This window comes from Dermochelys coriacea, chromosome 13 (assembly GCF_009764565.3).
Source record: "Dermochelys coriacea isolate rDerCor1 chromosome 13, rDerCor1.pri.v4, whole genome shotgun sequence".
In the NCBI taxonomy this organism is placed as follows: Eukaryota; Metazoa; Chordata; order Testudines; family Dermochelyidae; genus Dermochelys; species Dermochelys coriacea.
In genome coordinates, this window is record NC_050080.1 from 12,386,571 (window position 1) to 12,414,003 (window position 27,433).

At 43.4% G+C, this 27,433-nt stretch overlaps 1 protein-coding gene across 1 annotated transcript; it reads left to right on the forward strand.

The window, feature by feature from the left end:
* Nucleotides 1–9,657: 9,657 nt before the first annotated feature.
* ZBP1 (Z-DNA binding protein 1) lies at nt 9,658–27,154 on the forward strand. Its single transcript, XM_038370502.2, has 8 exons — nt 9,658–9,832; nt 16,804–17,034; nt 18,337–18,417; nt 19,057–19,236; nt 20,475–20,648; nt 21,123–21,350; nt 22,277–22,495; nt 25,956–27,154. Exons 1-8 carry the CDS (start codon nt 9,808–9,810, stop codon nt 26,135–26,137), a joined length of 1,320 nt encoding a protein of 439 aa, XP_038226430.1. The 5' UTR covers nt 9,658–9,807; the 3' UTR covers nt 26,138–27,154.
* The last annotated feature ends 279 nt before the right edge of the window (nt 27,155–27,433 follow it).

Here is a 27,433-nt window from a genome sequence, read left to right on the forward strand (position 1 = left end):
GCACTATGCAAGCGATAAGTATCAATTGAAAAAGCTATGTTTTTATTTATGTTTTCTAATTTAGCACAGATACATGTCTGTAGTTTAGTGCTTAGATTCAGAAGCCATACGGTAGCAAGATTTTGGAGTACAGGACAAAAAAATAAATCCCAGACTTACAGCTCTTTTTAGTGTACTTTTGGTTGGGCCAGATCACTCAATTTGTCATCCCCTAAGAAATTACTCCATCTGATCCTAAACAAAAACTGACTCCAATCAAAGTGATTACTGTACAGCAGTTTAGAATAAATAGTAGCTGTCAGTTCCATGCACTGCCTCTTCCTATTAGGAAGTAGAATATCTGTTCTATTTAGGATGTGAAAATGCATAGCATGTGATTTGCTGTCTAGTTTTGGTGGACAGATGCAATAGTTTTCAGAGGTCTCAAGTGAATTCCACAGAGATCTGTTCTGGGCTGGGTGTTGTTTAACATCTTTATTAATTACCTGGATGTTGGAATAGAGAGCATACTGATCAAATTTGCTAATGACACAAAGTTAGGAGGGGTTTCAAACACTTTGGAAGATAGAACTAAAATTCAAAGGGATCTTAATAAAGTGGAGAACTCAGCTATAGACGACAAAATTAAAGTCAACAAATACAAATGTAAGGTGCTATACTTAGAGAAGAAAAACCAAAGGCATAAATACAGAGTGGGTGGATAACTGGCTTGGCAGCAGCACTGCTGAGAAGGACCTGGGAGTTGTGATGGATCACATCATCAGCAAGAGTCAACAATGCGATGCTGTTGCAAAAAAAGCAAATGCAATTTTGGATAGAATTAACAGAAGTATAGCATGTAAGTCACGTGAGGTGATAGTACCGCTCTACTTGGTACTGGTTAGGCCTCAGCTGGAGTACTGTGTCCAGTTTTGGTCACTGCAGTATAGAAAGGATGTAGAGAAACTGGAAAGGCTCCAGAGGCGAGTAACAAAGATGATCAAAGGGATGGAATGCAAGCCATATGAGCAAAGGCAAAAGGAATTGTGTACGTTTAGTTTGGAAAAGGTGGGGGGGGGGCATTATAGTGCTCCGTGAATACTTGAAAGGCTGCCATAAAAAAAGAGGAAGAAAAAATGTTCTCCCTTGCCACATAGGGCAGGACAAGAGGCAATGGGTTCAAACTACAGCAAAGCAGATTTCGTTTAAATCTCAGGGAAAAACTTCCTAACTGTAAGAACAGTAGGACAATGGAACAGGCTGCCTAGGGAAGTTGTGGAAGCTCCTTACTAAGGTTTCAAAAAGAGGCTGAAGAGCCGTCCGTCTTAGACGGTTTAGGCACAACAAATCCTGCATCTTGGCAGAGAGTTAAACTAGATGATCTTTGCAGCCCCTTTGAAACCTATGGTTTGATGAATAACACACTCAGGCAGACACCCTTTCTGGTGACTATTGTGAATGTGATAGGGATTCAATTAATACACTTGCCACTCATTTTTTCCTCCTATAAGGGATGCTGGTGGTCTCTTGGAGACTCTTAGTGCAAGACAGCTGGCAAAGGTATGCTTCAAATAATGGCTGCTTCCAGGGCTGGCTACCTGGAGGAGCGTTTGGAGAGCAACAAAGGATTGCAGCTCAAAAAAGAAAAAGCTGCAGGTTAGATAGGAAATGTTTCCTAAGCGGCTGTAATTCGGCAATAGAGTAGTGCTACTGTGAAGGTCATAGAGCCGCAGTGGCAGGCTGGGGATAAGGGTGCGTAACACACTGGCTCGTCTGCCCTCTACTGGATAGCATTGGAAATACTCCAATGGATCTACTGGCTGAAAAATGGTATTTGCAAAATTTCTAAAAAAACAAAAAAATATATTTTCCCCAAAAACTTTTTATGGAAAATAAATTAAAAAAAAAAGATTGGGGCATATTTTCAGGTTTTTTTCCTCAGAAATTTGCCTTTTTTAATAATAAAAAGTAAAAAAAAACCAAAAAACAAAAAATTCCATTTTCGGAACCTGAAAACCACTGAAAAATATTCTCATTTTTCACTGAAAAATAGTGATCTTAGAGACAAGGGTGGGGGGGACATGGCATTTTGCATCAGAAAAAAAATTTTTAACTGAAAAATATCACCCATCCCTAATGTTAAATTCTACTTCTCCGTGGATATGGAGATCCATCTTCTGTCCAAGCACCACAGCCTGTGCTTTGGGCCCCATTTCAAATGTCAGCGTGAAGGTCTGACGGGCTGTGTGCTGTAGCACAGTGACTGCCATTGAACCTAAGTGAAGGTCACTATTATTTGCATCACAGTGATGTGTAGAGGCTCCAGTCAACAAGCAGGGCTCCTCCAAGTTAGTTGAGATTCAAACTGGCCCTGACCAGAGATCTGACAGTCTAGGAGTATGACAAAATGAATAGATGGATGAAAACCAAACTGGGAGGGGAGGAAACAATCTTGTTCCACGCAGAGTTGGACAAGAAGGCCCAGATTTTGAAGCTTTCTTTTTTCCAGCTGGATGATCTAGAACAGGGATCAGCAACATTTGGTCCACGGCCCCCGCAGGGTAAGCCCCCTGGCGGCCGGGCTGGTTTGTTTACATGCCACGTCTGCAGGCTGATCACGGCTCCCACTGGCCGCAGTTCACTGCTGCAGGCCAATGGGGGCTGTGGGAAGCAGCGCGGGCCGAGGGATGTGCTGGCAGCAGCTTCCTGCAGCCCTCATTGGCCTGGAGCAGTTAACCGTGGCCAGTGGGAGCCATGAACGGCCGAACCTGAGGATGCAGCAGGTAAACAAACAGGCACGGTCTGCCAGGGGGCTTACCTTGGTGGGCCGCATGTCAAACATTGCGGATCCCTGGTCTAGAATTAAGCTTTGATGGATATAACCATATCCTGGACAAACCTTATTGAATTAAGTTTAAGTAGTTTAGGAGGCCATTGTATTAAAAATGAAAATGTTTAGGTACTATTGAGGGATTGTATATATTTCCATGTGGAAGGGAGACCACAGACCCCCAGGAACTAAAACATTGGGTGTGGGGGGGATCAGTTAGACAAATGGACTCAGGTTGTACCACCTCCAGAGAGCTACCACCACATCTACTGGTTCAAAATGGATTTGTCAGGGACCAACAGACACACAACGGACTTTTGGATAAATAGCCTGAGTTAAATGCATCTGATGAAGTGAGCTGTAGCTCATGAAAGCTTATTCTCAAATAAATTTGTTAGTCTCTAAGGTGCCACAAATATTCCTTTTCTTTTTGCAAATACAGACTAACATGGCTGCTACTCTGAAACCTGAGTTAAAACTGACTCAGGGCTTTCTCTTTGATCCATCAAATGGATAGGGCCTCTGGTCCAAGAGGGGCCCCAATCAGTAGGAAAGGGTTGGTAGGACTTTCACCTACAGAGGCCTTATAAGACTCCTAGATTCTAAAGCCAGAAGGGAACATGGTGATCTACTCTAACCTCTGGTATCACACAGGCCATAGAATTTCCCAAAAATTATTCCTAGAAGATCTTTTAGAAAAACATCCCATCTTGATTTAAAAGTGGTCAGAGATGGAGAATCCAATTGTTCCAGTAATTAATTACTCTTGTTGCCAAAATTTTAAGCCTTATTTCCAGCCTGAATTTGCCTAGTTTCAACTTCCAGCCATTGGATCATGTTATACCTTTGTCTGCTAGATTAAAAAGCTCATTATTAAATATTTGTTCACTATGTAGATACTTATAGACTGTAATCAAGTCACCCCTTAACCTTCTCTTTGTTAAGCTAAACAGATAGAGCTAATTGAGTCTATCATTATAAGGCATGTTTTCTAATCCTTTAATCATTCTTGTGGCTTTTTCTGGAACCCTCTCCAATGTAACAATATCTTTCTTGTATTGTGGGCACCAGAACTGGAATCAGTAGTCCAGCAGCTGTTGTACCAGAGCCGAATCCAGGGGTAAAATACCTTTTCTGCTCCTACTTGAGATGCCTGTTTATGCATCCAAGCATTCATTGCCTTAGTTCTTTTGGCCACAATGTCGCACTGGGAGCTGATTGTCAGCTAATTATCTATCACAACCCCCAAATCTCTTTCAGACTCACCACTTCTCAGGATAGCATCCCTCATCCTGTAAGTATGGCCTACATCCTTTGTTCCTAGATGTGTACTTTTACATCCATATTGTATGCGTGCGTCCAGTTTACCAAGTGATCCAGATCATTCTCTATCAGTGACCTGTCCTCTTCACTACTTACTCTCCCCCAATTTTTGTATCACCTGCAAAATTTATCATTGATGATGTTATGTTTTCTTCCAGGTCATTGATAAAAGAACCGATACCTGCAAGACCCCACTAGAAACATAGCCACTTGAAATGTGTTCTTGCTTTCAGCAAAAAGATGATGGACTGGTAGCCACAGAAAACCCATGCTTGGGGTTTGAAGTATGTTCAACAGCCAGAGCCTTTGTGGAGTGAGGGCTGATCTCTGGTAAGCTTATTAGCGTGCATGTAGGTTCTTTTATTGTTGTTAATGTGTTTTCTCTGTAATGCTTTACCTTTCTTGCTGAGACAAAACTGTGTGGAAACCTAACTGGAAATTTACACTGTATATCGTCTCTGAGGAAAGAAGCAAAGCAATCCAAAACAGGCCTGTTTTTTGCTGGGGATTTCACAGCATAATCTGGAAACTATGTAGCCTGGAGATACCCTGACCAGGAGGGAGAGAGACGCTGGTCTTCACCCAAGAGTGGTGACAGCTGCAGAGTCTGGATCCTAGAGTGGGCACCCTTGCTGAACCACCAAGTAGGAATAAGGTGCAGTTGCCTTAAACTGTGACATCAGTCATTTCTTTTGAAGAACTGGGAGGTTCGGTGCCTTATGAAGGAAATGCTTTGTATAGGTTTCAGGGAGCACTGCCATTATGCATTGCATTGTGTCCCCATGGTTAGGGGTGGGGAAAAAACTGGCAAAAATTCTTAGAGGGTCAAGATGCCTTTGGTGGTTTCAAGATCTTTAATGACCCCACATGGTCAGAACTCAGTCAGTGCCCTGTAGCAACATGCTGGTGCTTTAGTTCAGAACTGGCTCAGAAATAAGGGTGTGCCCAACTGAATAACCAGTACCACGTCCTGGCAGTGAGGTGCTCCCTCCCATCCTAATTAGGGGGTGAGACCTCTTTGGGTCACCACAAAGGCTATGATCACTGCAGGCAGAGCTGCACAGTGCCTGACTCAGGGCTTCATCTGGCTCAGTCATGATGAAGAACAGGGAAAATGGACTGACAAGTTGCTTGGGTTTTTCCACATCTCAGCCTGTTGAAAGTATATTGTCAGAGAAGATTAAAAGATGCACTAATGACATTTACAACCCTAACTAAATAAACCAATGGCACCAGAGTGTGGGAAGGCAAAGTAGCTTTAAACATCCAACCTGCTGTGATCGGAGTGGATTCTGAAAAGCAGAAATATGGGGGAGCATTAACTATCAGCCAGGATTAATTAATTGTCAGCTCTCAGTGGCTATTCATATTTTTTTCCTCTGTAGTTCAAGTTCCTCATTCGAATACACAAGTTGGCTTGAGATTGATTGCTAGCAGAAGCCATAAATCACAATCGCAGCATCTAACGATGGTGTTTGAAGGCCAGTCAAAAAGTGCCTCCTCGGAGTATTTGTCCCTTGCAAATGCAGAGAACCTGGATGTTGAACAATTAGGTCAGCTTGGCTCTGTTGAATTGGATTTGATTCAGAGTGCTGAAAGGCAGGGGTGGGCAGCCTTAGTGGTGGTATGCATTGCTAATAAACAGGAGGAGAACTACGTGTAAAAGTACCAAAACAAACTGCTCTAAAGAAATCAAATGTGTGGGTAGAACTGGCTTTGCACCCCTCTTATCCCTCTTCCTTTTTACCAGTGTACTGGGGTTACAGTATAGATGGCACATGTAAATCACCTTTTGCACTGCTCTCCCTTAATTCCCTCCTACCTGGACTTGTGCTGTCCCCTCCATGATGGTATTAGTAATGTCTGAGAGTGAGCCCTGCCACTTAATGTGAGGGACGTGACAAAATGAGTCTCCGTGGGGAATCCTGACATAGTTTCCCATTCCACGTGTCTTGTCCTCTTGGTGGAGGGTGTGATATGGCCCAGAGCTCCAGGCCTGGTGCTGTTTTGGGGTCTGTGGAACCAAGAGTATCAGACCTCTCTGAGGAAGGAAAAGCGAGGTCAGCCGGGAGTTCGGCAGGAAAGACTGACTGAGGAGTCCCTTCCTGCTTTACATGGTGCCCAGAGTAAAGAAACGCTTCAGCTGACCAGTATTGCCAGTCCCAAGAGGTCAAACATCTTGAGTTAAGCCCCACAAAAATCATGAAATTGACAGAAAAATAATGATTTTTTTATATAAATCATTTGGGGCTGCTTTTTATTTGCTTTTTGGTTTCTGAACCTTTACAGTGCACCTGCTTCATGTTCCCCAGCTTTTCTCTGCAACCATGAGGGCTGGAGATGTCCTGTCTTTTTTAAATGAAAGCTGAGATTCTCTTGACAGCAGCTGAGGCTTTAAGAAAAACACCAAATATCATGAGAATTGCAAGCAAAGCGTGAGAGCTGACACCACTGATCAGCTAAAACACCTCTCAGTAGTTTACTCGGAAACTGAGGTACCAAAGTGTGGCTCAGAAGAGTTCCCATCTCTCTCCCTCCATCTCTGGTCACTGCCTTTATAGAACATGGTGCTAATTATTTTAACATCAAGAGCAGCAAGTGGGATTTTTCAAAGCTACCTAAGGGGTTTTGATGCTTGTTTCCCATTAAAACAAATAGGAATTAGGCATCAAAGTCTCTTTGGCAGCTTGGAAAATCTCATCCAATAGCTAGAGTCTGCTTCACGATCCAACATCTCCTCGGCAGATGGTCTACAATGATAAAAGCTACAACTTCAAAGCTGCATGGGGAGAAGGGGAAAGGTAAATTGGGCTAAACCCACCCTTTAAGGAGGGACAACTGAAAACAATGCCAATGTGTCCTTAATTGTATCCATTTGTGCATTACACTCTGCAGGAGGCAACCCAGAGACATTGTGTTTCATTGGGAAACCCATTGTAATATTCCAAAGTGATGGCATTTAATCAATGGATGTAGAGTTCTAGTCTGCCACTGAAATCAAAGGTGTTCTGCCAGCGTAACACTGGAGCGATGCAACAGTGAATCACCATTAGTCCTCGTGACTTACAGTCACCTTAGAAAGAAAAGGAGTACTTGTGGCACCTTAGAGACTAACAAATTTATTTGAGCATAAGCTTTCGTGAGCTACAGCTCACTTCATCGGATGAATTCACTGAATGCATCCGATGAACTGAGCTGTAGCTCACGAAAGCTTATGCTCAAATAAATTTGTTAGTCTCTAAGGTGCCACACATACTCTTTTTCTTTTTGTGAATACAGACTAACACAGCTGCTACTCTGAAACCAGTCACCTTAGACAGATTTTCACTGTGTGCATTTGTAACCCATGTGCCTCATAGGGAGATATCTCTTTAAGAAATGGTGGATGGGTAGGGGAATCAGGGCCAGCTCTAGGCACCAGCAAACCAAGCACACGCTTGGGGCGGCACTTTTCAAGGAGCGGCACTCTGGCCGTTTTTGTTTTGTTTTTTTTGTTTTTTGCTTCGGTGTCATTCCACTTGGGGCAGCAAAAAACCTAGAGCTGGCCCTGGTAGGAATGAATTATGTCTGGGTCATTGTTGCTAGGAAGATGCACGATTACCTCTCCGCACACAGAAGTTTCTGGAATTGGGTGTGGTAGTTTTGGGTATGCTCAGTAGGTTCCCTGTTGCTGGACTCAGACTCCATGAGTGACCTAAGACTCTGAGACTCAGGTGAACTCAGCCTAACCTTTTGGGAGTTTCTTCTCACTGTGTCTTTGTGGGGACTGCTGACCTGTTTAGATTCAATTTGTTTTCTTTATGTTCATGTGTAACTGTAAAGATCATTTATGTGGCTTACACAATAGTCATGTTATGTTATTATAATTATTATTATTATTTATTATTTAATTTTCTTTATCATAAGATTTTATAAAGTTGGCATTTAAGAATTAAGTTAATTCCTTTTATTCTTTTGGACTTGATTATGGGCAGGTTGACTCTGTGTAATTCTTGCTGAAAATCCTCAGTGCCATAACTCTGGGTCTCCAGGTGCTTTTCTGTGGGTGTTGGGTTTTTTAAGGCACGGGAGAAAGGCAATGAAGTAAGCCCTAGCCCACCCAAAGATTACATGTTAACATAAAGCCATGATAAACATGGAGCAAAGAAAATGAATTGAATTAAAAATGTTTAAATATACAAAAATATTCAAAAATAAGGACATGCAGCTCCTTGTTTCCCTTGTCTGATTTTTCGTAGTTAAGACCTGCCATCTCCATGACAGCCAGTGTTTTTCATTGGTTTTGTTTTCAGAGAAAAATGTAAGTTTCATTTTCCATTTACAGGTTTGCAGCATCGTTTGAACCATGTTACTTACTCTTTGCTCCACCCACAACTGATCATCTCGCAGTGTGTGACAGGATGACTTAGCTCTAGGATTCACAGCATAACCAACCCAAATGTTCAAAAATCAGGAGTCAGGCCCCGCAAAATCATGAGACCAGTTTAAAAAATATCAGGACTCTTTTTAAAAATAATCAATTTGGAGTTATTTTTATTTGCCTTCCTGTCTTGGAACCTTTTCAAGTTTTTCTTCTGTAACCATGAGAGTTAGAAACTTGCATCTTTTTTTTCGTTGTTGTTGTAATGAAAGCTGAGATTTTCCTGTAATCGCTTGACTTTGGAATCTGGTGCTTTAAGAAAAAACCATGAAATATTGCAAGATTTCCCATTGCAAATTGAGAGCTGGCAACATTGAGTTCAGCAGAGCTTATTCCTTATTCGTAACTCTCCCAGGCCCAGAGTTTTGCTTGCATTATTTGCAACTGTAGTTACCACAGCTGCAGGAACTGTGCATGTGAAAGCCCCGTATCAACTATTTGCAAAAATGACTAGTGAAACTGTGCACACAGTTGCTGTTCTTGAATGCACACAGTGGCATGCATACAGTGTATAAATAGCGGGGCCTTGTTGTTCAGAATTTTGACATGACCAAGAGCTTTCAGGTGGAAGAGATTCTTTTATTTAAAAAAGAATAATGATCTCTGCTAAAAGAAACGCAAAGAACGGCTCATACACAATGGATCCTAATGCAGCAGAGTACACAGCATGTTGTCCTCCATGGAAGTATGAGGATGTAGATCCATGTGACTCTGCTCCCTGAAGCTCAGAGAGATTTCAAAGAAGGATCTTCCAGATCATCAAGTCTGAGATGTGCCTAAATGGATGACACTAAGCGAAGGACACTTATGTAAGAGAAGGGAACACATAAAGGTAAGCTGTGGGGAGTGGAATACCTATTCATCCCTCCCGATTTTCTATTAATATCCTCACTGCTTCTATCAGGAAGTTCCCTACTCTTGCTTTATGATGTATATTATATCTGCTGCAAATTAAAATGGCCAAGAACTGTCTGAGTCATGTGTAATACTTTATTCCCCAGACAAACATTTGTACAATGGACTTTGTCGTGTCAGCCTCCTTGGTTTCAGTTTGAGATATGTAAGTTTCACTTTCCACTTCCAGCTTCACCACATACTTATTAGTCCTTTGTCAGAAACCCAGCCCCAAGTTACGCTTTTCTTTTAGTTCTGACTGGATATTTGGTGCTTGCTGATACATGCTCATACATTGGAGTCAGTCGTTTTCCGGAAAGTTCTGTAATTGACTCTCAATCTGTAATTGACTCTCGGATAAATGGCAAACGCACCATCTAGTGCAGGTAAGATTTGCTTTTAAAGACATTCTGAGTTTTTAGTGAACAATTGCCTGACTTTTCTAGCTGCTCATTTATATGCCTTGCTCTTTCTATTACTGCTGATGTTTAGCACACAGGTGTAACCGGTGTGATACGAGTGGTATTAGGTGTTCCAGCAATGGGAAGGTAGGGAAAGGGGGCTTCAAAGTCTAAATTATGGGTTGTCTCTTTGTCATCATTCGTCTGCCTTGGAAGAGTGATTGGAAACATCCCTGTTTACTTGTGAATGCCATGAATAGAGCTGGCCAGAAAATGGAATGTCTTTCTGTGGAAAATTTTTAACAAAAACAAGATTATTTTCAACAGAAAATTTTGAAAGTCAAAACCTTTTTGGTTTTCAGCAACTGAAAACTGTATATTTTCAGCCCAAAACTGTCCAATCCCACCCTGCACCCACCCACCTCCCCCCCAAAAAAAGAAAGCAGAAAATGTCCTGTTTTACAGGCAAAAGTTTTTGTAAAAATTAATATTACCAATGATAGCAGAGACTTTCAGCCAACCCCCACCCCATTTTCCATAGGAAAACAAGCTTTGATGGGATATTATTGACTAGCCCTAGCCATAAGAATGGGGGGGAATGGGTTTTCCTATTGACCCCCCCACCCACCCTAAAGCTGGCAGGTGGGAAGAGCAAGCTATCAAGCAGTTATCACAGGGGTGGGCAAATTACAGCCTACGGGCCGGATCCGGCGTGTCAGGGCTTTGTATCCAGTCCAGGGGATTGCCAGCCCCGTGGCGCAGAAGGGCTAAGGCAGGCTCCCTGGCCCCGAGCTGCTCCCAGAAGAGGCCAGCACTATGTCCCTGCGGCTCCTGGGGGAAGAGGCGGGCAGAAGGCTCCACGCACTGCTCTCGCCTGCAGGCACCGCTCCCCGCAGCTCCCATTGGCTGGGAATGGGGAACCATGACCAATGGGAGCTTCAGGGGAGGTACCCACTGACGAGGGCAGCGAGCGGAGTCCTCTGCCCTCCCTCCCACAGGAGGCGCAGGGGACGTGGTGCCGGCTGCTTCTGGGAGCAGCGCAGGGCCAGGGCAGGCAGAGCCGGCCTTAGCCCCGCTGCGCACTGCCGCCACCCCAGAGCCGCTCGAGGTAAGTGACACCAGACTGGAGCCTGCACCCCAAACCCCTCCTGCATTCCACACCCCAGGCCCCTGCCATGAGCCCCCTGATGCACCTCTCCTGCACCTCAACCCCCTGCCCTGAACCCCCTCGTATACCCTGTACCCCTCCTGCGCCCCAACCCCTTGCCCTGAGCCCCTTCCTGCACAGTGCACTCCATCCCGCACCTCAATCCCCTGCCCCAAACCTACATTCATGGCCCTGCATGTAATTTCCCTACCCAGATGTGGCCCTTGGGCCAAAAAGTTTGCCTACCCCTGAGTTCTCATGAAGACATCTGACAGGAAGGGACTGAAGGGTTAAAAATGGGAGTCAGATTTGACAATTTCATCATCTGGGTCCATTAGCTGTTCTCAAGATGGAAGATGGTGTGCCCATGAGAACACACCCACTTGGTTAGTTGTGTGTAATCCACACCTGTGGCCCATGGTACTGCAGCGTGGCCTTAGCCAGAGGGTCTCCCGGTCCAAGAGCCACCAGCTATGCACTGCCTGAGGCTTTGGGTGGCTGTGCTGTTAGGTTTTAATTAGGTGTAAACTTGTTCAGCGAGCTAGCTTTGGTGGCTGAGCTACTAAATCTTTATGGACAAAATAATAATTAAAGAAAACAAGTAAATGGCCACAAAAAATGATTGGTTTGATGAGAGCCCCCACAGCTGGCAACAGTGAGAGCACCAGCTTTACCAGGCTCTTTTACTGCTCTGCATTTCACATTCATACTTGGACTAGATCAACTTGTTTTGCCAGGCTGGACTTGCCCTGACCAGATAAGAGGTGAGAGAGGGAACTTGCTTCTAATTATTAATGCGCTGTCAACATAACAATAGCGAACCTTCTAAACGTGCGGCACGGTTCTACTCTGGGGCCCAATCCTGGGTACACTGAGCTCCCACTTAGTAGAATGGGAGTAAAGGAGCTCTCTAGGGCTCAGCACCTTTCAGGATCAGACGCCAGCTTTGTCCACTTCCAAACTGGACTTGAACCACATTACATGGTTATAAGACTGATGTAGATGGGGTCTTCTTTGCAGCGAGGTAAGGAAAATTCAGTTCTCTTTTTCCCCTTTCTTTCCATCTTAGCTGGAAAGGTTGACCATCTTTCCAATCACAGAATGTGTGTTTACCCTTCTCTTCTCTTCTCTTCTCTTCTCTAGATTCAGGCTGAATCCTGTAAACCCTTTGCTTGTGTGGGAATCCCCATTGACTTCCCAAGGACTGCACACCACATGAGCCTTTGCAGGATTGGCCCCTCTATTACAGCCTCCTGTTGGTTGCAAGACCTTTTTGTGGCTTTCCTCACCCCTCTTTGGATTGTCCATTAGACTAGAATTTCCCATGGTAATGCTTATCAATCAAGCCAGTGACTGCATCATATTCTGATCTTGGTTACAGGGTAAACTGAGAAACTTCTTTGCCTTTGTATAGCTTTTTGGAGAAGGTGGCGGGGAGGGGAGATAAAAGAGAAAATGTACATGCTTTCATTTTCATTTTTTCTCTAAAACCTTAGAGTGGAGAAGGGTTAGCATTTGCCTGCCATCTGTATAAGCTCCCAGTAGTTCACATCCTTCTGAAAGGTTTATTTGAGTTATCTAAACTTTTATTGCTTGCAGAGTTGGGAATGACCTCAGAAGTAGCTTCCCTGTGATGTTTTCCCTGGTCTTTTTCCCAAATCCAAACATTTCTGTTTGAGCTTGGCTCTCAAGAGGGACAAAGGTTCGGGTTGGCAGGACTAATCTCATCCATGTCCTCCAGTCGTCCCTATTGGTCATGGCGAAACCTCATAAAAGCAAACCATCTATGAGTCATTTCCCATCATGCTTCGGCCTGAACTGTATCTTCTAACATTTCATTTATAACATCTTCATTTATTCTCCAGAATTGGCTGAGATACAATGTGGTGATACAGGAATTGAGTGGAATCAAAATTACATTTTAATTGTAAACATTTGTCCAGAAATTAATGTCTCTGAACTAATAGTTCTCGCCAACCAATGTGTTCAGAAACAAATGACTGTCTCTAATTGATTTTATGATATAAAGGGACATGTACATGTAGAAAATCACCCAGGGATAATTGCAAATCCCTTTCTTTCAGCAGGTATCCACACAATCACTCAACCGATGCATTTGCTTGTTCTCACACAGTTGTCATTGAGTAGCTGCATGGGCATTTGCAGGAGCTGAATTTTAGCTGGGATGGATTTTTAAATGTGCTGCGGAGCTGAATTTTGATTTAAAACACCACTACAAGCAGCCTATGCTGCATAACAGTTTGCTCAGGGCTCGAAATAGATGTCCCCTTACTGAGATCTTTATTGATGACTTTCTCACAGAGTAGGTATTTATGATGTCCTCAGATCCTTGAGATCAGTCAGTAATTCCAGTGCCAATCCCAATTTGTAAAGATGTTTGAGCAACATCCAAGGACCCTTTTAACAGCTCATTGATGGTTCTTCCCTCTGCGAAAGCTCAACGAAACACAACTTGAAAAAGAAACTCCAACAAAGTTCTTTCTCTTTCTTTCTGAACTGTTTTTTTATATTTAATTCATAAAGCACCATCACTGCAAAGCAATCTGAGAGGTGGCAGCACATAAAAACAAGAGTCAGAATTTGAAAAATATAAACTGGTTACCCACTCGTGAAGGGTGCTCTATAAATGAGTCCTTGCTCTGATTCAGAGCAGATCTCAGGATGTTCAGCTGATCTCAATTGCCTTGATAGTGTGAAAAAAAGCCCTGTAAGTACCTTAGGTCTCGATTATTCAGATTTCCACACCCATTGTAAACTTTCCTAATCATCTTTTATCATTTTTAAGCACATTTATGTGGATTATTTATTACAAGTACAAAGTAGTCTTGGGCCACCGGTATATTTTTCAGATGTCTGAAGGTAAATTACCTTAGTTGTTGAGGTGTGCAAAAGCCCAGGAGTTCAACATACCTAACTGTAGTTTATTGACCCCCAAAAAAGCTACAACTGGTCCACCTTGGGTAACAGAAGCCAGGACTGGAACACCAGTGCTGCTGAAACTCGCACTCAACATGCCTGGGCAGGACTGTGTGGGCCATATCTCCTGGCTGTAGTCACTGGTATCTATTCTTCATCTTTATTGGTACAAATTTTGCATTATACAATAAATGCATAAATGTGCCTAAACATGCATACAGCATTGGCTCATACAGGGCTGACATTTATTGATTTCAATGGGCTTCAGATCAGGCCCAGGTAAAGAACGTCTTTCCTGAAAGGTCTGGCTCGTCAAAAGGTTTGGGAGAAGTCCAAACCAAATGGCACTTGGCAATGCAACTTAGGAAGCAGTGCTTCTCATATCTAAGGAGGCAATTCTCACCAACGTTAGCTGAATTTAACTTTACATACAGTGAAAACTTTACAATATGGCTGGGAATATTCACAAAATGTGCTGTGAATGGCACTGAAAATTCAGAAAATAAAAGCAGCTGGAGATGTGAAATCCAGTGGAAAGGGTATCATTCCTCGGTCTAGACAATTTGCTATGTCACATCTTTCACTTGAGGGTCAAATTTTGCCTTCAGGTATCCATGTGAGTTTCATGTGTGAATATCAGAACATAGGATTTGGCCTGCATTAGGAAGACAGTTTGGGACAACTTGTTTGGGATAGTTTCTCTGTGGTTGAAAGCCCATTCTCTAGGGTCCAATCTTAAGTGGTGCTGAAATCAATGGGAGATGAGGTCCTTTCCAGGCCATAACTTCAGGTCTTGAATCATCTTCTACTGAAGTCAATACACGTATTTCCATAGACTTTGATGGGAGTTGGATCAGACCCTCAAAGAGCAGGAGTCAGAAAAGCTTTACTCATTTGCTAGCCCATCGATACTATATAGTGTATTTACAAAAATACCAGGCATGCACTGTCTGGTATACCCAGCTCAGGTTTTTTCATTCATGACTATTTAATTTCAGTTCTGGAACTTTGCTGTCATATATGCATGTCAACAGCCCATTGTCAGTTTAGTGTTAAAGTATTAGTCAGAGCTGACTATTTGCAGCTTCCTAAACACATTCATGAATATATAGCAATGGCACAGGACTGCTTCACTCAGCCTTTGAATTTTTTACAATGATGCTGTCACTTTTGCGAAGTGTCTGCAGTCTCTCTTACTATCAGCTTCAATAAACAAATGTAATCAAAGTTGCATTCAAAAGTAGCTTCTTGGAGTTTCTCTGGAGGAGCAAATAATCTGTGTTTATTTTATTTTTTTAAAGTCTGCATAGCAAATGATTTCCTCGTTTTAATATTGATTGTAATGTGCTTGCAATAATTAATGCCGCTGCTAATGGATTATTGGAGTTTCTCTTTAATAATATCATTAGGATACATTTCATGCATTTGATTATTTTTGTAAAATGACAGTTAAGCCCTCTTGCCTTGGATTTCCTATTTCCTGATTAAATTAGTTTGTATGCAAGGGCAAACCATGTTTCACATTTTGCATTTTGTAAAAATCTGTAGCATTTTGGGGGAAATAAAAGTGGTTTTTGGTTAGATGTGCCAATGTATTTCCAGTCAGAGATGCTTTTTCTGCTCTTTGTCAGTTTCAGTGCTCCTCTCCGCTCTACTCCCCTTTTTTCCTGGTCTTCATGAAAAGAAATAAAAAATCTCTCATGACACAGAATCTCTTCTATGGAGATAGAAGGCCATGAGTAAAACATGCAGCATTTGGACACAACCAGGATCCTTGGGATTGAGATCCTTATATTGGACCTCACACTGCACCCATGAGAGTCCCTGATCCAAAGGCCATTGAAAGCAGTGACAAAACCCCCTGACTTCAGTGGTGCAAGATCAGTCTCTTAGCAAGCAGGAGACCTTGCACCACCCTGCTGACTGCTTTTTGTCTGAGTGCTGGCAGCACAGAATGTGTAGCATCCCTCGTGGCAGGGAAAGGACAAGACACAGTGGTGATGAATACAAGAGGGTAATTTCTGTTTCTCTAGCTCACAGGCTAATTTAGCCCATGCAACCTAACATCTCTGCAGTTCTTACTCTGCATGAAGCAGTCATAGAAGGGACTGCTGACTCTTACAAGAATACCCTGAGATGCAGAGAGGTATCTTGCCTCTTTAGAGATGGGGTACTAACTTGCCACTTATGAAACCACATGACCTGAAGGAAGGGGCAGCTACTGGGAATTTTAGTTATGCCTCAGAGACAGGAGGCTCTTTTTGTGTTTGTGAGGAGGGGAAGCTAATGCTTAGATGGATGTAGGACCAGTGCCTCTGACTTCATCCCTGGATATGGCAGCATTTTTCCAAATGGCATCTCTTTTAAATTGTCAATTTGTGGTCTCCAGAAGCTAGACCCTCACATCCCTCCCAGACATAATCAGTGGTGCTAGGCTTGTGAATTGGCATCTAAAGAGGACAAATCAGTCCAGTATGGGAAAATAATGTGGGTATCACTTTTTAAAATAAGTCCTTAAGCCAATGACAGAGACCGCTCTGAGGATGTCATTTTGGGTAAGTAAATACGTATTCATTAAAGCCTAAATATGTAACTGCACCTATTTATATGACGGACAACTGCAGTGCAAAGCCACGCCAGCCTGTAATTTCAATTAATTCCATGCCTCCACTGCTTGTGTCTGGTCACAGTTCCCCATTTGGCTTCTGTGATCATTATTGCATGAATATTATATCCACAGTTACAAACAAAAAATTCAGACTGAAGATCTGAGGCAAGTGAGTCAAGTCTGGTTGCCAAAAAAAAAAAGGGGGGGGGTATTGTCTGAATTGCTTAGTATTGTCTGTAGATGGCTTTTATTGTTTACATTTAGCTTCACAAGTGAAGCAACTCATCTGGGACTACTTAAGGACAGCTGCCACTCCAAAGACAGCCTCTGAGATTGCCTGCGCATGTTCACTTAAAAAACAGGAAGCCAACAAAGTGCTGTACAAGCTGCAGAAGGAGGGAAAGGTTGAGAAGCAGTGTGACGGTAACAAATGGGTTGTCCGTGCAGATGACACAGAGGTGGAATGTCATCAGAAAACCGCCGAGTTGAAAAGCGGTAAATGTTTTGAAAACCCTTTTAAAACTATGTCTGCAACCTCCAATGCGGAAGGCATTTGGGAACAGAGTTTGTTCTCAAGTCTGTAACTACATTGCAGCCTAACTGCATCAGAGACTCTCAAGCCTTTGACCCCAATTACTTTGAGTCCATTTTTATTTAGTACAGTGAGTTGCAAGTCAATTGACTCTGTTTTTTTTTTCTCTCTTTTGTACAGAACTGAAACTTGACTAAAACAGAAGGTGCATTCATTCCTAGGCATTTTTTGCATTGAACCTTGTCCAGGGTGGTAGATTAACCCCATGTAGTGTTCTCTGAGGGTACCCTGCCCTAGAACATTTCTTTTGTAATACCTGCAATCTTGGTGCATTCCAGAAGCAGACAAGGGTTGGCTCTTCAGAAATATCTTGGAAATATCTTTTGCCAGAAGCTGGGAATGAGTGACAGGGGATGAATCACTTGGTGATTACCTGTTCTGTTCATTCCCTCTGGGGCACCAGGACTGGCCACTGTCAGAAGACAGGATACTGGGCTAGATGGACCTTTGGTCTGACCCAGTAGGGCCATTCTTTTGAATGTCAGGGTCCTCTCTTCACTCAGACACGGGAGGTCTGCACCCAGGGAAGGGGGTAGTTAATCCTCTATAGAATACTCCACCCATCCTGTAAAAGCCTCTCCATGCTCCAGCTTCATAGAGCTGTGATGAGGAACCAGGTTCCCAGGCAGGGGAATCTGGCACTGCCATACCCTTTGCACTGGAGACCTTCATCCCTCCAGGAGGCATCTGGAAGGCATAAGCCCTGTAAGTACAGCTTCTGCAGAAAGAATGATCCTGTGGATCTCATGGGATCCCCAACTTCTTCCACAGAAGGGTCAATCACTCCCTGAACCTCACAATGAAAAGCTCTGCATGAACCCCCTGTGGGCTTCGATCCAGTGTCCTTTCCCCTTCATGGGGACCATGGGGCCCTTTATTAGCCAGGGATCTTTGGCTGGGATAGTTTTAAGATAACTAGAGAGAGGACAAACTCCACATAAAGGCAGAGAAGTGCCCTTCCCCCTCCCTGATCAACTCAAGCCATGCAGCAAACCAACCATCTGCCAATATCCTAGCTCTTCTAAAGTCCCACGTTTTCTGGAGGTGGGTGAAGATCAGAACCGAGGGTATGGGGATCCTGCTTTACGGGATGGGGACAAGAAAGGAAAATGGGGAATCAGTCTCTCTTCCTAGCTAAATAGCAGAACTTTTAACAAATCCCCCGCCCCCCAAATTACAGTGCCTAACAATGTTCTTTGTTGTAGATGACACTGCCCTAGTCCCATTGCACCAGCCTGTGAACTCTGTGACTCCTGTGAAAGATGATCGCAGACTGTCAGAAAATCGTAAGATATTTGCCACATGCCTAAGACTGAATAGACTAACTTTAGAAATCTACATTTAACGATTTTTGGCAGCCACAATAGAATGCTATTAATGCTAGCATTGCACTATTGTATGTGTAGAAGTCTAGCATGGTTCTAGGAGTCATAAATCATATTCCTGCTAGGAATACCTTGTGCTAGTAGCCCGCAGGCCATGATACAGCCGCCTCATCCCAGGTGCACCTCCAGAAACCCTCTGTCTCAGGGAGGTAGATCCCCACCCCAGGCACCTTAGTTCCCACAGGGGAGCACATGAACTGCTACACCCCTTTAAGTGGCACAGGATACTGCTCTATCTATTCCATGCAGACCACCAGCTCTGGTAGTTGGTAGAACTATGGCTCCACCTACTCCCCATTCCCTTTGCAGCCGGTGTAACGGTGGGCCTGAGCTGGATAGCACAGAGCTCATTACCGGCAATCCCAGTGAAGTCATGTGAGCTGATAACTTGGTAAGATTCAAAGGGGAATTTGGTAGACCCTGTGTGGCCTTGGGGCCACAAATTATCAGCCCAGTGGTCCCAGGAAGCAGGATAAAAAATTAGCTGCGTTATCCTCCATTTCTGGCAGTGAATCAATAAGCCCACCCTTTGTTTCCCAGAGGAAAAGATTTACCAGTTTCTGTTAGAAAATGGATCTTGCCGTGCGTTAGCCATTGCCAAACATATGGGAAAGAAGACACAAAAGGAAGTCAATGCGGATTTATACGCGCTGCAGAAAAAACATGTCCTCAGCCAGGAGGAAGACACGAAGCTTTGGTCGGTTTACGGACAGGGCACAGGTATTGTACTGAGATGCACTTTTCAGAACACCGCATTCTGAGTAGTGTTACAAAAAGCAGCTTTGTTTTCTTTATGGCTGTAAACACTTTCAGCTAGACGACTAAATGGTCCTTCCCCGGGCCACGTCTCTTTGGCTTTGAGAACATGGGCTTTACTTCGATGTGCCTATCAGCACCAATACTCACAGTTTGATTGATCTTTAATCAGAAGTTCTGGTAAACGGCTCAGAGCATGGGGCTGGGAGACTTGGGTCTTGAGTCAGCCAGACAATGCCCAACTCACTGTGTGCCCTCCTAGGGCGATGGGGGTTCATTTAACTCTCTTGTGCTCCCATTTCCCCATTCGTAAAATGTGGAGAGCACTTGTCCACCTTGTAAAGGGCTCTGAGTTCCTGAAATGATTAGCACTGTGTAGTCACAAGTTATTGTTATGCCTATGCTGACATATATTAGGAAAAAAAGAGATGTTGTCTATTGATCTCTTACTAAAATCATTTCATCTCACTACTTCTATGGCCTTGGCTTGATCAGTCCCATTTCTATCATTCTTTTCTAAAGATCAAATCCTGCCCTGGGATATATACACTTTGCCGTTGTTCATTGTACATCGTTTTTGGGTACTGCTGGCTGATTGAGATCAACCCTCGCCATTGGCACCATTAGACACACAGAGACAGAAGTTATGTGTAACATCAGGCTCCCTTACTTCTGTAGCTTCTCCCAACGTCTTCCTGCCCACGACCCTCCATTCTGAGATAACGAGACAACAGAGAGATCTGCTACCAGTCAGAGTCACTATGAAATCAGGATACCTAAACAGCCCTTACTCCCTCTAAATACACAGAATTAGCAACATAACAGGCTCCTTTAGATGTGTCTACACTGCACACTAAGTCTGGGCTCTGATTCAGGTTTGAGCCCAAGCCCCACTTCAGTCCACACACAAATTAGTCTGTCTTGGGTCAGCAAGCACACAGGACCCGGGTCCTAGATTCTGCTAGAGTGCTTCTACCCAGTGAACCAGCAGCCCACCGTGGAGCATCTCAGAGCCCGGATTTACAGACTCAGGCTCGTGAGACTTGCATTACAAGGCTAACAATAGCTGTGCAGACTTTGTAGCTTGGGCTTTGAAGCCTAGAGAGGGGATCAGTTTTGTCACAGGACAAGAATTGCTTTTCTCCCAGGAAAATTGTTTGTCTTTTGTACTGGAGACTAATGTGTGTTTTGTTCTTTTCCAGGTTACAAAGCAACAAATGCTGGAGCAAATAAGGAAGCAGCGCCAGTTATTATTCAGCATAATCCAACAAACATTATATATCAGGGAGGAGTGCAAAACACCATCTCTATAGCTGATTCCAGAGCTACTCAAATTGGAAACTACAACTCACTGAATCTAGTGGATAAAAAAGATGGTAATAATCTTTCTGCACAGGTTTATGGGTGCTATACTGGTTATCCTATCTGAAAACAGACATGAACAACAGCCATCATAATTAATAACATAAAAAATTCATATTTTACTATATCTGGTTGGAAAATGGATTTTCTGTCCTGCGGGATATGCCAACATTTTGAAATTTGCTTTTGTGCCAGACGGAATTAAAAGTTAAGTTACTGCAGAATGGAAATTCTGAAAAATTTCTGTTAGGAAACACCAAATCGTTTTCATGTCAATAACTGAAACTATAGCATAAATGTATTAAATATATAATATATAAATATAATATATTAAAATTACTATTGCAATATACACCTAATATAGACCTTATCAAAATGAGATTGCCAAAATGATTCATTTTGGCACTATCCCATACAAAATTTCACTATTATTATTTATTATTTTATTAATATAGTTATTATTCCTTCCCTTTACACTTATACTTTAGATTCTAGACCAACTGTTCCAAGTCTTAGGGCTGCATCAGAGAATGCTGATATGTTGCACTGTAAAGTAGAAGCTAAAACAACCACCCAGGGTGGTCAGGAAATTGATGTCACTGAGTCCACACTCAAGAATACTGTCATTGGTAATGATAATCAAATGAATATCATTATGAAGAACTTCACCGACAGTCGAGAGGAGCATCTGGACCAATATGGCACTCCAGAAAAGAGTAGGTACAGTGTGTTGGCTTGTGTTGAAGATACTCCAGCGCTCTGCAGGGCACTGGTTACACGAGAACTCCCTCAAGCACAGCCCTATCTGCATGAGCGCTGACTTGTGAATCATTACAAAGTATGTCAGTGCTGAAACAAACCTTTATGACCCTAGAAATTGGGCTTAATGCTCAGAGTCTGTGATGTGTGAGTAGCAGTGGTTATTGCGCTCCAGCCATGTTCATGTATATCTGTCCCCTTTCACAACTGGGGTAGGAAAACTTTCCTCTGACATCCTACTAGCGCGTATTTGTGACCCACTCCTATAACAAAAACCTCCTTAACCCTGCAAGCCTTCCATTTGGCTCCACTATTTATGGTAGGACACCCTCCCATAAAGCCTGCATCCCAGCTAGGCAGGACCAACTTCACGACAGAGTGCAGCCCAGAAAATGGATCCTAATTATTGACTCTGTACCTGTCATCTGCCTCTGATTCCCACCGACTTCCAAGGGATGTAGGACGAGGCAACTAGATAAAGGGAAAGTATTCCCAAGTGGTTAGAGTGGGGGACTGTGAGTCAGGAAAGCTGGGTATTCTTGACTATGCCACTGACTCGCAAAGTGGCCTATGGCAAACTGCTTAACGTCATCTGTAAAATGAAGATGCCAATATTTTGTACGTTGCTTTGAGCTCCTTCATGGAACATGCTGCACAAGTGCCTAGAACTTTTCAGAATTATACTAGGTACCCTCCTATCTGTATGCATTCATTTCTGTGCAACAAACTAATATGCTGAAATGCTGAGATTTCTGCTACTATAATGCAAATCTTAGTCCCACCCGAGCCCTGGGAAATGAGTACGTCACCTTTTTGACATTCACTGATTCCGTCTTTCTGATTTCTTATGCTCTCCTTTTTATGACAAATTTTTTATCTCTAGATCCATTTGGTGACATTCTTTCTGCCAGCCCTGGACCGTCACTGAAAATTAACACCTCCTGCCCCGGGGAAAGGAAAGCTCCATTTCAAACAGTCAGCATCAACAAGTCTCAGATAGAGAACGTCATGATTGGAAACAACAACCAAATGAGTGTTCATGAGCAGTGTGGTTTTGCCTGCCTCGCAGATGAGAAGACAAATGAGGAAGACGATGTTTCAGGTCAAGATGGCAAATGCCGTGTTGATGCTTGTAGGCTTCTCTTGCATGTAAACTGTGTCCACTGTGTATGAGCTGGTTCCATGGTGTGTGCCAGACATTTGAAAATTACTGACATCTTGGTCATACTTGCCAAATTTGGGCAGGTGGCCAGTTCTGAACATTCTGCACTAAGGGCCTGATCCAAAGCCTCTTTAGGTCAATGGGAATCTTTCCATTGGCTTCAATGGGCTTTGGATCAGATTCTAGAAGCATCACTATCAATGGGTCCTTCCCCCCTCCCTTTGGGACAGATCCTCGCATCCTTCCTAATGCTGGGGTAGATTGGTACTTTGCATACGAGGAGCCCTAATTTACATCACTTTGAAATACCCCCACAATATTCAGAGGAAACATTAAGAACAGTCCCGCTTCATCACATCTCTCCCTCCTTCAAGACCAAACTGAGTGGGGTCACTTTAGCCGGTGACCTGGGGAAGTTCAAAGCCACCAGCATTCCCATGGATGCCCCAGCATCTCTCCCATTCCTTGGTGGGAGTTACACCAGGCCCTTCCAGTTTCACGCCCTCCCTAAGGTCGGGGGTGGTCGATAGCCGCAATGTGGGAAGGTTTATGCGGCCTGTGCCCTTTTGCCACCCCAAAACCCCTGGGGGTCAAACTGGAATCAGGTCTTCTCCCAGCGCTGCAGTCTGGAGGGCTGCAATTAGGGCTCTCTTGGTTAAGAGTCCCCATCTTGACCTGGGTCACATACTGTTCACTTACAGAACGAGCATGAAGACATTCCTTTCTCAACAACCTTGTCTACCCAACAAGCTGGCCAAACACAGCCACTTGGTTATAGGACTGTTTAACTTTCTTAACAGCTTTCACTTCATCTGAGACCTTCTCAAAGCTACCCACACTGGATTTTTCAACAGGAAAGTCAGTGGCTTTATTCACAACAGAAAATTTCTGGCTGTTAGGAACTGAAACTTTCTTGATTAAATCACTTTCACACCCTTCAGTTGCAGTAAACAGCTTGCAAAGACGACCATGAGGATTCCTTTCCCTAGGGGCTTTTCTATGCAACAATTCACCCTTCACAGAAATTCTGCCCATACCCTCTTTACCTAGGGCTTGCTCTAGAGAAATACTTTCCTGATCTTACACCAGTGGTGAATAAGGTGTAACAATGCTCTTTGCTACCTGTGACATGTCCCCTCCAGGGAGCCAGCAAGGGGGTGGGAGTGGCTGTGATTTCCACCATGCAGTGCATAGTGGCCTTAGCGGACTGAAGAATTCAACCCAAGGGTTGATTTTATTTATTACAGTACTTCCCCCATCATGCTAAACTGTAATTATTTTGCAAGCACCTTGATTCCTCTTTTGCTGCATGCTGTACTTTTTCACATCAGGTTTCAGAGTAGCAGCCGTGTTAGTCTGTATTCGCAAAAAGAAAAGGAGTACTTGTGGCAACTTAGAGACTAATTTATTAGAGCATAAGCTTTCGTGAGCTACAGCTCACTTCATCGGATGCATTTGGTGGAAAAAACAGAGGAGAGATTTATATATAAACACACACAGAGAACATGAAACAATGGGTTTATCATACACACTGTAAGGAGAGTGATCATTTAAGATAAGCCATCACCAGCAGCAGTGGGGGAAAGGAGGAAAACCTTTCATGGTGACAAGCAAGGTAGGCTAGTTCCAGCAGTTAACAAGAATATCAGAGGAACAGTGGGGGGTGGGGTGGGAGGGAGAAATACCATGGGGAAATAGTTTTACTTTGTGTAATGACTCATCCATTCCCAGTCTCTATTCAAGCCTAAGTTAATTGTATCCAGTTTGCAAATTAATTCCAATTCAGCAGTCTCTCGTTGGAGTCTGTTTTTGAAGCTTTTTTGTTGAAGTATAGCCACTCTTAGGTCTGTGATCAAGTGACCAGAGAGATTGAAGTGTTCTCCAACTGGTTTTTGAATGTTATAATTCTTGACGTCTGATTTGTTTCCATTCATTCTTTTACGTAGAGACTGTCCAGTTTGGCCAATGTACATGGCAGAGGGGCATTGCTGGCACATGATGGCATATATCACATTGGTAGATGCGCAGGTGAACGAGCCTCTGATAGTGTGGCTGATGTGATTAGGCCCTATGATGGTGTCCCCTGAATAGATATGTGGCAACAAAGCCCGTTGCCAACTCTGTCCACATATCTATTCAGGGGACACCATCATAGGGCCTAATCACATCAGCCACACTATCAGAGGCTCGTTCACCTGCGCATCTACCAATGTGATATATGCCATCATGTGCCAGCAATGCCCCTCTGCCATGTACATTGGCCAAACTGGACAGTCTCTACGTAAAAGAATGAATGGAAACAAATCAGACGTCAAGAATTATAACATTCAAAAACCAGTTGGAGAACACTTCAATCTCTCTGGTCACTCGATCACAGACCTGAGAGTGGCTATACTTCAACAAAAAAGCTTCAAAAACAGACTCCAACGAGAGACTGCTGAATTGGAATTAATTTGCAAACTGGATACAATTAACTTAGGCTTGAATAGAGACTGGGAATGGATGAGTCATTACACAAAGTAAAACTATTTCCCCATGGTATTTCTCCCTCCCACCCCACCCCCCACTGTTCCTCTGATATTCTTGTTAACTGCTGGAACTAGCCTACCTTGCTTGTCACCATGAAAGGTTTTCCTCCTTTCCCCCACTGCTGCTGGTGATGGCTTATCTTAAATGATCACTCTCCTTACAGTGTGTATGATAAACCCATTGTTTCATGTTCTCTGTGTGTGTGTGTGTATATATAAATCTCTCCTCTGTTTTTTCCACCAAATGCATCCGATGAAGTGAGCTGTAGCTCACGAAAGCTTATGCTCTAATAAATTAGTCTCTAAGGTGCCACAAGTACTCCTTTTCTTTTTGCGAATACAGACTAACACGGCTGCTACTCTGAAACCTGATGTGAAAAAGTACAGCATGCAGCAAAAGAGGAATCAAGGTGCTTGCAAAATAATTACAGTTTAGCATGATGGGGGAAGTACTGTAATAAATAAAATCAACCCTTGGGTTGAATTCTTCAGTCCGCTAAGGCCACTATGCACTGCATGGTGGAAATCACAGCCACTCCCACCCCCTTGCTGGCTCCCTGGAGGGGACATGTCACAGGTAGCAAAGAGCATTGTTACACCTTATTCACCACTTTTCTTTTTTCACATCAGTATTTCTTATTTTTGTATCTTAATCGTTTATCATGCGTGTTCTTTAAATTGTAAATGAAATATACAGAGATAGAAGCAAATGGTAGCTACCAGTGTCAGTAACCACTATGTATTAATTTTAACATAAGGATTGCACAATTCAGTTGCATTTATAGCATGCAGGGCAGCTGGCGCACAGCTCTGCTCTGCTCCAGTCACTTAAATGCTCTCTCACTTCTCCTCTTGCTTAATAATTCCACTAGATTCCAACTTGATTTCGGCGCAAAGCAAATGGACATCCTGTGATGATAACAGCATGGATCAGTCAAATGACATTTCCATCCTTTGTGAAAAGCTGCAAGATGTAATCATTGGGAACAACAACTACATGAATGTAGAAGAAACTGCAGATACTGAGAGGGGTGAAGGAGATGAAGACATATAATAGATATGTGGGGAAAGCGAAGATCTTGCTTATGAGGCCCTTGCAGAAATTCACAAATGTGAGCAGGAAGAGGTAAAGAAACTTGCTAATTCTAATTATTTTTGCCATGGAGAAGGAAGATATTTTCTGTGATTTACAGACAATAAATGGAACAGGACACACTGTTCTCTGCCTACTCAAAATGCTGAAAAGCAAACAGGATCCCTATATTTTTCTTTAGGGAGTTCTTCTGCAAGAGAAAAAAAAGTACCAGGAAGTGAATCAATTTTATGCTCCCTGTGAACTTTCAGAGCCCTAGCACCATTGTAAACCTTGAATCCACCCAGGACCTGGAAATCTTGTGCTGTGGCAAGTGACAAATTTCAAATGCAGCTGCTATAAAACTCAGTCACTTACAACTAATTTGCACCATCATTCTGCTGGTAGGCTCCAAGGCAAGCTGCTATCTGGAGGTGATAGCCCAGCATGAGCTATGACTCAATTTGGTGGAGAGAGCTTTCAAATTCTGCCTCTTTGGAGAAGGAGATGAGCTAATGGGTGAGGTGCAGGGGTGAGAAGGAAGAATGCAAAGCATAGTGTTCTTGTCAGTTTAAGATTCTGAACCTCTTCTGGGACCCAGCCCGAAGTGGGAATCAAGGTTGTGGAGCCAAAGCTGAGCCACTCCACAGAGACTACTCCATCCTAGTAGACAATTGTACTTGGGACAGTGGATACTGGGATATCCTACCTCAGAGCTGGGAAAGGGGAGGCCTGTTCAAACCAGCTATCCAGACACATTTAGGGGGTCCTGTGTTTACCACAAGAACAGCTGAGCTAAGCCTGGTTACCAAAAGTTAACAGGTGTCTGTTACTAACAGAGTTCAGTGTTTCCAGCTCTCATTAAGTAGTCATAAGTCTTGCAACTAAAACCTCTCCAACGCATCATCAAGGATCTACAACCTATCCTGAAGGACGACTCATCACTCTCACAGATCTTGGGAGACAGGCCAGTCCTTGCTTACAGACAGCCCCCCAACCTGAAGCAAACTCACCAGCAACCGCACACCACACAACAGAACCACCAACCCAGGAACCTATCCTTGCAACAAAGCCCGTTGCTAACTCTGTCCACATATCTAATCAGGGGACACCATAGTGCCTAATCACATCAGCCACACTATCAGAGGTTCGTTCACCTGCGCATCTACCATTGTGATGTATGCCATCATGTGCCAGCAATGCCCCTCTGCATGTACATTGGTCAAACTGGACAGTCTCTACGTAAAAGAATAAATGGACAGAAATCAGACATCAAGA

Coding starts and splice junctions, on each gene's coding strand:
- ZBP1 (XM_038370502.2), top strand. CDS start 9,808: ATGGCAAACGCACCATCTAGTGCAG. Junction 19,237..20,474: donor GGTTTACGGACAGGGCACAG/GTATTGTACTGA, acceptor GTTCTTTTCCAG/GTTACAAAGCAACAAATGCT. Junction 21,351..22,276: donor ATATGGCACTCCAGAAAAGA/GTAGGTACAGTG, acceptor TTTTATCTCTAG/ATCCATTTGGTGACATTCTT.